Source organism: Pinus tabuliformis, chromosome J, assembly GCF_031772625.1.
Source record: "Pinus tabuliformis cultivar Carrire ecotype Pingquan chromosome J, CPIR1, whole genome shotgun sequence".
Taxonomy (NCBI): Eukaryota; Viridiplantae; Streptophyta; class Pinopsida; order Pinales; family Pinaceae; genus Pinus; species Pinus tabuliformis.
Window position 1 is genome coordinate 1047477907 of NC_142295.1, and position 11061 is coordinate 1047488967.

Genomic DNA, 11061 nt, shown 5'->3' on the forward strand with positions numbered 1-11061 from the left:
TACTCGGTAGCGTCTCCAGCGATAAAATACATCAACAGTTCTAATATTCGATGGGAAAGGTTGTGGCCAGCAATCCACAATTAATTCGACTTGGAACAAAGTAAATACTCAGTAGTTTTTGTTTCCACAAACCCATAGTCTATTCCAGCAAAGAAACTAAGGCCTCTCGAAACGACCTTCAATGATCACAGGAACCCATAAATCTGAGTTATATGCACAGACACTTCCTCTGGTCATCGAACACTGGTTAATCTCGTCCTTATAATGCAGAAAATCGACCCAGAAGCTAGCTTCAAGACTAGAGGAGCTTGTTTCCATTTCTTAACAATAAATTCGTTCTCGTATAGCTACCATAAATTCAGGTTACGATGGCAATTAAATTTTTCATAATTTGGGACTAATGGTAGCCAGTAGCAATGGGTACATATATGCATTTATTAGTCCTCTGGAAGTGATATATCAGCTCTTTGATAAAGTAATATGTTGCCCAGTTATAGAGTAATATCCCAAATTTCATACTATGACCACAGGTCCAACCAGTGGGCAATGGATAAGGCATGCAGCGTGTCCCCTTTAATATTTGACTACTCCAACAACCACAGGAAACAATGCACAGGCCCAGGATGGTGAGACAAACGTGGATAGTACAAAAGAGTGATTTGTGGCCCTTGTGGGCAGCCTATCTCACTGCGCAGGAGTTGCTACTCCTAAACAACACACAAAACCAGCTCGCACCAGCAAGAAGATTTTCCCTCTGGCTCTGATACCACATGAAGAAGAATCACAAAGCCATATAACCATATGCACATCAAATTAACACACAAAAATTAAACTGCCATAAAAGGTAGAGAGCCATCACATGGTCTCTCATGCTCATGTAATTTACATTATTCAAAAAATTTAGTAATACATTTAAATACATGAGTAAGTGGTCTTATGATAGTGCGTCTATCTTAGACTCAGTTGGTTGAGACAATTTCTCAACTTACACACTAATTTAGGAGAGCTAGTTGGAGAGAATCTCTCATCCAAACTAGACTCTTTAGTTTGAGGAACTCTCATGATTTTATTTATTTATTTTAATAATTGGATTTATTATTGATTTTTAAGAGAGTGAGGCTAACACTTGTCTCCCATGGGACCCTAGGTGCTATCGCTGTGAGATAATAGTCGATCCTTGTTTTATCTTGTATTTTTGAAAGGTTTCCTTGTAGAGTTGTTTGTGATATTTTGGGATAAAGCATTCGTCCATATGTCTCCACTCTTGTAGTAATCATTTCATCACTTTCTCTTCCACCCTGAGATCTTCTTTCTAGGAGTCAATCTCCATTGGGTTTTGATCTACCATTTGCATGGTATTCTTCTCTCTTTGGTTTTCAACTATTTATTGTCTCTTTTCCTTATTTCCTTTAGCCTCCTTCATTTGCATGCTTTTCATCTCCTTGGTATGCTCCATTCTTGTCTCCCCCATTTCGTCCACCTGAAGTGTGGTGAATCTGTTATGGTTGCGTTGCTCTTTCTCATTTTGATTTGCTCTCTAGTTCTCTATTGGTTTTTTGTTCATTTTCCTTTTGTGCACCTCCTAGAATCCATCCCCATCCTCTCTTGTCGTTGCCTCTCCTGCCTCCTTCTCAGTCGATTGGTTTTCTAGGTTATTTAATGGGAAAGCATGATACATGTGGCCATATTCATGACACAACCTGCCTTTGAATGGAATATTCTCATTGTCAAGGTGTTGTTGCCATATGTCATCATGATATTCTAGCTCTATGTAGTCTAGTAGCGACTCAGTGATATTCATGTACACAGATTCCTGTGTAGGAGGTGTACCTACCTTTTCTTGTTGGGTCTTCCACATTGAAAATGTTCCGATCAAGTTGCATATTCCATACAAGATTTCGGGGCCCAGAAGTCCATTGGTAGGTTGAATAGTCATACCCAGATGGGTTCTACCAGAAGCTTTTCTTGGTCTGGGTTATGGCATTCCTCCCTGTGTCTCATAAACAAGCTGGAATTGTTAAAGAAATATGGCCCATATTGGAAAACCTTCTCCTTGTCTTCTAGGTTGGAAAAGATGACAAAGAAGAACCCTTTCTCCCCCATCTTGAGGTCTATATGCCCCTTTGGTTACCATAGTTGTTCGATCCATTTGATCTATTCCTTCTTGGTTGGCCAAGCCCTAGTAAAATTACATATCAGGGAATGGTCATTAATATATCTTTTGGAGTCCTCCATCTTGTTGTTGGGTATCACAAATAGGGGTTCCCTGGTTTCTCTAGGTAGGCATTTTCCTCCCAAGCCCGCTTGCCATTTAGCTCCGAAAACTGGTATCCCTTTCCCATGGTTTCCTTTGCCTCTAGATGTGCCATGATGGCTCATCTCCCCTGCAGCTACTTTTCAGTAAGAGGGGAGATCTCCCCCCATGCCATACCACTCATTTCAACTGTTAGTAGTGTCCTTTGTCTCTTTGCTCCTGTCGTTTCTCAGACTGCGGTGATTGCAGGTTTGTCAGGCAAAGTCCATGATGACCAAACCCTAGCTTCTCCCACTCTTCCTCAACCCCTCTTCTATTTAAAATATTATTTCAATTTATTCTTCTACTTTTATCTATTAAGTTCTCTATTTTCAACTATTGATTGAATTAAACTTAGAATTAAATTCTATTCTCATAGAAACTTGTAAATAGTTAATTAAGATTAATTAACTTAATTAGCTTAGAAATTTCAAATTGAAAGTCTTTCTGAATTCATGTATATGTTCTCCCTAAGTTATAGGGGTCTGGGATAATTTTAATTGATCAAAATTCAACTATTCATTAATTTAATTTGTCCAAAATTTATCTCTTTATAATATTTTTTAATAAAAAATAATTAATATAACTAAAAAATAATATGTTTGGTCAATATAATTTCTTGACCAATTAATTTATTTTAATTTTCTTTTTAAAATAATTTAAAATAAAATTATTCAATTATATTATTATATTCTATCTTTTAAAATTTTAAAATTTAATAAACTATTAAATTCTCTTTTCTAATATTTTAATCAACTCAATTTATTCAATTCTTTATTTAATAACTTATTCCCTGTTTTCTGAGTCTTTAATTAAAATTAATTTTAAACACATGTTTCATTATTCTTACTTTCCCTAACAGTTATACTTTTACCTCCTCTAACAATTATATTTTAACATCATCCTATATATAAGATCTAGCACACTTCACATCAGTAATTAAGCTTCAAGTTCACGAAGATTGGTGAAGTGATCACCCAAAATGTTGGGAAAAGCCATGAACACAACATAGAGTGATTGAGATGTCTTCATCAACAACTTATAACTTCTTGAAAATGCAAAATATAAATTTCATGATTTCCACCCATATTTCAACTAGTCTTTCCTCGTAGTTGTTGGTCTCTTATATATAGTTTCTCTTTTTCTACCAATTTGCAATTACTATTTTGGAAAATATTTTGTAAAATAAAGAGGAAAGGAGGGAGGAGGATATCTATAATTCATGTCTGTATTAGTTATAAAATAAAATTAATGTATAAAAAATTGTTAAAACAATATCGTATATTATCTTCCTATACTATTTGCGATTACTCGTTTAGAAAATATTTTGTAAAATAGGGAAGAAAAAAGAAAGGGTCATATCTATAATTCATGCCTTTGTTAATTATAAAATAATATTAACATACACAAAATTATTCACGCAATATCATATATCATCTTCATTTAGTTGGTTGAGATTTGCGTAAAACTAAAAATTAATTAACAACCTTATAAAAAAACATCTCACATAGATATTACAATAATCAATACATGGTCTTAACATATATCGCGCGCGCTGGAGATGGAGCTCTCCTGCCCCTGAACGCCCTGACCGCCTTCGATCGAGCTTGGCAGCCCTGCTGCCGGGCTTGCAGGCCCAGCTACGGGCTCCCCTCGCTGCGCCCTTCCTGCTTGCTTGCTTCATGGGCCTTCTGCCCGTCTCTGGTTGTTCGTGCTGCCTCTGAGGGCAGCCCTCTGCTGCTTCTTTGCTATCCTGGGCCTCCTGCCCCTCCCCAGGCTCGATGGACCCTCCTGCTTCAGATCAGACCGATCTCGAGAAAGCCTTTGCTTCTCTCATCCCTGAGAATAACTCTGAAAGGATCCGACCTACTGCCTCCAAATTTATCAAAAAACTTGATGAAATTCCGGAAATCCCTCTTCCCCCATCTCTTCCAAGGAGATCTGCTGTAGCCTTAGCTGAACGCGGCTTGGTTGGCCAGTTCATGGGGCTATGGCCCTCCCCTCGATCTGTTCAACGTTGGGTGGAAAGAAATTGGAATGCCATGGTCCAGGGGAAAATTGCGATAAGGTTTTGTGGAAGAGGCTTCTTTACCTTCCTTTTCGAATCAGTGGAGGATCGCAATCTAATTTTCAGGAATGGGCCATACTTCATGGACACTAGAGGCCTTTATCTCAACCGTTGGACCCCGGACTTCGACCCTGAAATGGATGTACCCAACGCAGTCCCTGTTTGGGTTCGCCTTCCGCACCTACCGCTCCACTGTTGGGCCGATGAATCTGTTCGAGCGATAGGAAATGCAATAGGTAAATATGTGGATAGATCTGAACCAAAAGAAAATATGCATGCATGTGCGAGGATCTGTGTGGAGGTAGACTTGGGCAAAGGTCTTCCAGAGGCAGTTAAACTCAGAGTGGATCAGTGGACGCATATTCAACAGGTGGACTATGAGCAACTTCCCTTCAAGTGTAAGGTATGTCATGAGTACGGTCATTTTGCCAATAGGTGCTCTAAATCTAAATCAGAAGTCAATAATAATTCTGAAACCCCTGAGGAAGCATGGGAAATAGTAAGGAAAAAGAAGAAATCAAATCCTCCCCCTGAGTCTGAGGTGCCTCACTCCGGAACCCCTCCCTTCCCCTCTGTCTTCCCCTCGTCCTCCAACCCCTTTGGATCCCTTGCTTCAGAGGATCTCCCATCTCCCCCTCCTTCCCCCAAAGGCCCCAGAATCTCCCCCTCTTCCCCCCTGCAAGCTTCCCCTCCTCACTCAGTGGAAAGGACCTTATCAAGAAACAAATCGAAGGTATCCTATGATGACCCTCAACCTGATCAACCATTACTGACCCGAATTGAGCCCCCCTTGATCTCTTCGACCCCATCTCAGCCCGTCCTTGGCCCTCCGCCCATCAGAACTACCAGAAGTTCCTCCAAGGACCTTGGTGCATCCGGTGATATCCACAAGAAACCTGGACCAGGCAGAAAATCAGCCAAGCAGCATCGGGAAGAAAGCACGCAAAAAGACATAGCTCTAGGGATCCAAACTCCTATGGATTCCTTTATTACAGGTTCTCAAGAGAAAGACACAGCAGCTAAAGAACTTGAGAGGCGAGCACCTCCTCGCTCGAATGTCTCATGATGAAGCTTTTATCTTGGAACAGCAGGGGTATGGGGCACCCCTCGAAATCAGCTGCCCTACGAGATCTCCTTCAATCAGAAAGACCCGAAATTGTTCTAATTCAGGAAACCAAGCAAAATCAGAGTGAAATGCAGTTAATCATAGAAGCACAAAAATCCTTCACAGGGGCCAGTAGCAATTCCAGAGGAGCCTCTGGAGGAATCACTACTATGTGGAATAAGCAGCAGTGGAATTGTAAATCCTCTGTCCTCAATCAAAACTGGATCAGGACCAACCTTGTCAACAAGGAAGAGAGCTGTGACTTAATTATTTACAATGTCTATATCCCCAACCATTTCCGGGAAAAGGAACAATGCTGGAAGGAATTGAAGGAGGAAATAGACAAGGAGCAGAATTCAAATGTTATTCTTGCTGGAGACCTCAATTTAATTCTCCATGCGAATGAGAAAAGGGGGGGCGCCTTCACCCCCGATCCCTTCAGAAGGCAGCTGGAAATGATAATGGCTGAGCACGAATTGATGGATATCATACCAAAAAATAGAAAATACACTTGGAACAATAGAAGATTGGGGCCAGGTAACATTATGGAAAGGTTGGACAGAATTCTGATCAATGTTTCCCTTCTCTCCTCCTTTGCAACAGGCCACACCAAAATTCTCAGCGCCACAGCCTCAGATCACTTCCCCATTCTATTAACGTTGGACTCCCACGCTAATTTGGGACCAATTCCATTCAGGTACAATCCCTTGTGGAGAGACAGCGTTGAGGCTGAGTCAATCATAGAAGAAACATGGAAGAATCACGTGGAAGGCTCCCCAAATTATATTTGGGAAACAAAACTTTGAAACACAAGGAAAGCACTCAAGGATTGGGCAAAAGTCAGCTACCAAGAGCCAGAAAAAATAAAGGAAAAAATGCAGTAGAATTTGGAAGAGATTCATAAACAAATAGAAGATCATGGATTCACTAATCAGCTGAAAAGTAAGGAATGGGAGGTACAGGGACAGCTAACTCAAATTAAGAGAGCGGAAGAGATCAAATGGAGGCTCAAGTCACGAGAAATATGGTTAAAGGAAGGTGATAAAAATACGGCATATTTCCATAAGCAGGCCACTGCAAAAAAAACGAGAAACACTGTTACCACTATTACAGATAGTCAAGGCAGCCAGCATAATGACCATGAATCTATTAAAAGAGCAGCCTTCCATCATTACAATTGCCTCCTCACCGAAAATCAAGGAGCCACGGACTACACGGCTTTCCTTAAGTACCTTCCGGAAAAAATTTCTACTAAGGAGAATGAGAGGATAAACAGTGAAATAACAGAGGAAGAGATAAGAAAAGCTATCTGGACTCTACAACCAGACAAGTCTCCAGGTCCAGACGGTTTCTCTATAAATTTTTACAGGGACCATTGGCAATTGATAAAAAAAGATCTTGTAAAAATGATGAAAGGAATACAAAGAAAAAAGAAAATGGGGGGCTTCACAAATTCAACTTTTCTTGCCCTCATTCCTAAGGAAACCAGGCCCACTTCCTTCTCCAGATTTAGACCTATCTCCTTGTGCAACACTTCTTATAAGATTTTTGCAAAAATTATAGCAGCCAGGCTCCAGCCTTTGCTCCCTTCCCTTATATCTGAAAACCAGGGGGGCTTCATGACCAACAGGCAAATACATGACTCCATCACCTTGGTTCAAGAAGCTATTCATTCTAGCACCTCTAGGCAAGAGAAAGGCTTCGTCCTCAAGCTTGACTTAGCCAACGCCTTCGATCAAGTAAGACACTCCTTCTTGTTCGCTGTCATGAGAAAAATGGGCTTTAATTCTGACTTCATTAGCACCATTGCTGCATGCATCTCTGGACCCTGGATCTCGCCTCTCATTAATGGCCGCCCTTGTGAAGCTTTTCAATCTTCAAGAGGACTAAGGCAAGGATGTCCTCTTTCCCCCTATCTTTTCATCTTGATGGCTGAATCCTTCAGCAGCAACCTCGATCACAACCAAAGAGTTGGCCTCATCTCTGGTATCAAGTTTGGGAATGGAGTAAAAAATATCAATCATTCACAATTTGCTGATGACACCCTACTTATTGGTGGGGCTTCCACTACAATAGCAAGGCGCTTCAAAAATCTACTCGACCAATTTATGGAGTGCTCTGGAGGAGAAGTCAACTTTCAAAAAAGTTGCATCTATGGATGGAACATCTCCAACCAAACAGCCCACAGTATTGCTAATATCTTTGGAGTAGCCTTCAAAGAAACCTGGGACCATTTCACCTATCTTGGGATGCCGGTCACCTTGGGCTCTCTTAAAGCCTCCACTTGGAATGAAATAATCGACAAAGTCAAAAGGAAGGTTCAGCAATGGGGGACTCAATGGCTTAACCCAGCGGGCAGACTAATCCTGCTTAAATCAGGTATTTCCTCCTTACCTTTATATCGTTTCACTCTTTACCAAGCTCCTGCTTCGTTCCACAATAAGCTGGAAGTCGCTCTCCGCAATTTTTTATGGCAAGGAGGGAAAAAAGAAAAAAATAGATACAATTTGGTCAATTGGAAAAGTGTAATTCAATCTCCAGACAGAGGTGGATTGGGAATCAGAGCCCCCAAAATCCTAAATCTCGCCTTTGGGATTAAAATGGCTTGGAGACTAATTAGTGAACCAAAAGCCTGGTGGAAACAGGTCATTGAATGCAAATACCTTTCGGACAATAGACAAAGACTTCTTGAATCTGATATTCCTAACAGAGATTCCACCAAAATCTGGCAACTTTGTAAGAAAGCAATCCCCACTCTCATTCAAAATACTTCAAAGATTCCGGGGGAAGGGAGCAGTATTAATTATGCCACTGATAAAATCATGGGCTTTCAACCCTTAAACACTGTTGAAGAAGCCATTCCCTTCATCCTCTATCTTCACAGCAAAGGCATTCAGAGGATGGACCAAATTTCAAAATGGGACGCTGAGAGCGGTGCTTGGATTAGCTGGGAATTCCCAGTTATTCCCCCATACTTGGATTCTAGCTACCAAGCCCTCCTTAAAAATCTTCAAAACAGAGCCCCTATAAAAAAAGGAGCATTAGATGGGTTTAGATGGGACCCCACAGGCTCATGTTACACCATTAAATCTGGCTATCAATTCATTTGCAACAATACTTATCAGGCTCCAGTCTGGAACCAATGGAGAATAATATGGAAGTCTGAGGCCATCCCCAAGGTCAAATTCTTCATCTGGCTGCTACTAAAGGGCAAAATCCTCACTTCGGAAAACCTGAGAAAGCGAGGGATACATGGACCTTCAGTCTGTCCTAATTGTTGCTCCGAGGAGGAAACCATCCACCATCTATTTCTTGATTGCGCCTTCGCGAAGAAATGCTGGACCATCATGGCCAACTTGGGCAATATAACATGGCATCCTCAGCAAAAAATTGCAGAGACAATCCAAGATTGGAGAAGGAATTGCCCCTGGAAAGATAAACGGAGCAAGATAGTCACAAGAACCTGGGACATCATTCCCCACAACCTCCTTTGGAAAATCTGGCTCACAAGAAACAAGAAAATATTTCAAAACAAAGAAGGCAATGTCTGGAAAACGTGTAGCGGTGCTCACCTCTTGGCGCAGGAGACGATGGCTGTCAAATGCTCAGGAACAATTAAAGCAACAGACTATACAGTTGAAGAGAGGCTCATGATCAAGCACATTCTAGGTAGCTCAGGTCAACACCAGAGTATTCAGAGAAATGTCATGCAGCATCAACATAAGACCAAAGATTGGGAAATTAGGCTACCAACTCAGGAATTCAAAAGGTGGATACTGAGCAACAACTGCCCAATCCTTTTCTTTGATGGCGCCTCCAAGTCCAACCCAGGACCAGCAGGCGCAGGAGGTGTTATCATAGACGAATTAGGAGAAGAAATCTGCAACTACGAATGGAGTTTAGGGGAAAAAACAAACAATAACGCCGAGGCTCTTGCTCTGTATCAAGGATTGTTGCAATTAAAAAGCAGGGGAATCAGAAAAGCACTTGTCCTAGGAGACTCCTCAATAATCATTGGCTTCATGAACCATTACAGGAGATCCCCAAACAGTAGTCTTCAACAGCATATCCAACGCATCAACCTCCTCATCGAATACTTTGAAAAAATCCGATTCTGTCACATCCTTCGCACATATAATGGGGAAGCGGATAAACATGCAAATAACGCAGTCGGACAATCGGAAGGTGCATTGAGGCACAGTCAAAGAGAATTCTTCCAGCCTCTGCCATGAAGCAGGTCGATACTGACATTGCCCAGGCACGCAAATCCAGCGAGCGTGTGATGGGCATGGTTATAACAGTCTCAGGGCATTTGACTGATAGTTTGAAGTGCTCAAGCAGTCACACTCAGGATTCGATCCACAGAACAGTTGACATCCCGAGGGAAAATCACCACCTCAGCAAAGGACGGAAGAACGATTCCACTGCTACAGCGAATCGTCCTAGAGATATAGGAAAATATCTCATTATTTCAGAGGATCCGATCTCTGATACGCATTCAGGCTGCTGCTGTTGGTCCTGATCCATAAATACGGGCTCAGGAAGGCATATACTTGTCATTCAACACTATGAACAAGAGCAGCCCCGCTGGAACGAAGAAGGCACCTTGGTCCAGACTCGACGGCGATCTCCTGCTCTGGTATCGGCTTTTCATGCTTTGTCTATCATTTCTCTAATCCATATCGTGGTTTTTTACAGGATTAGATTCAGTGGGAAGTTGAGAGCTTTAGTGCCCCTCCTTCATCAGTCTCTGCTCTACTCTCTACGCCCTTGCTGGCCGTCCCCCATCCTTCCATCTTGCCCCCTCAGTACGCCTCTCTCCGGCTCATCCCCCCTATCTTCAAGTTTTTACCTCTCTATCCTGTGCGCTATCAATCAGGCTTCTCTTTATTACCCCTCTTTTTCCCTGGAAGCGAGATCGGTGAGCTCGAAGTCCTTCTGTTTATTTCCAATCTCCTACAGCTCTGTCGAAATCCCGTGCATCATAATCCGGTCCCTCCCCTTCTTCTCCTGCAGCCAGGAGGAGTCAGCTGACCATCAAAGTGAAATAGTCCCTCATAGAACCCAAACTCAATTTGTGATGGCTCGTTCTGAGCAATGCTTCCATTGCCGCGACCTCCAAGCCGAATTTGATGAGGTCAGAGCTCAACAACGAATTCTGGAAGATCAAGTGCAAAATATGGAAGCTAGGCACGCTGAGCAGATACAAAGTCTGGAAGCAAAATTCGATGAGCAGTTCAGAATTCTCCACACCAAATACCGCACAGAAATGAATTTGTTTCTCCACAGGGTTCATTCACTTCAGGAGCAGTTCAACGGACTCAACAATAGATGCATTCATGCTGAGGAATCGCTGGCAATTCTAAGGGAAATCATGGAAGCAAAGCAGAAAGAAAAATCAACATCTTCAAGCGCAAAGCCAATGGAAGCAGAATAGCACCCAGAGGACTCCACAGCGAGAAATTTCAGTCATATTTCCATTGATTAACTATGTATTGTAAATGCAAACTTTTGTGTCACCAGTATGTCCGGATTTATAGTAGCACTAGTTGTTTTTTAGCCAGAAGTTACAGAAACCAATTCAAGGATAGGAAC

The 11061-nt window shown here is 41.8% G+C and overlaps 1 protein-coding gene across 1 annotated transcript; it reads left to right on the top strand.

The window, feature by feature from the left end:
- Positions 1 to 4074: 4074 nt before the first annotated feature.
- Positions 4075 to 9698, top strand: LOC149230502 (uncharacterized). The gene is made up of 5 exons (XM_089381334.1): positions 4075 to 4361; positions 4797 to 5396; positions 5453 to 6230; positions 6429 to 6813; positions 7033 to 9698. The coding sequence occupies exons 1-5, from the start codon at positions 4075 to 4077 to the stop codon at positions 9696 to 9698; spliced, it is 4716 nt and encodes a 1571-aa protein (XP_089237460.1).
- The last annotated feature ends 1363 nt before the right edge of the window (positions 9699 to 11061 follow it).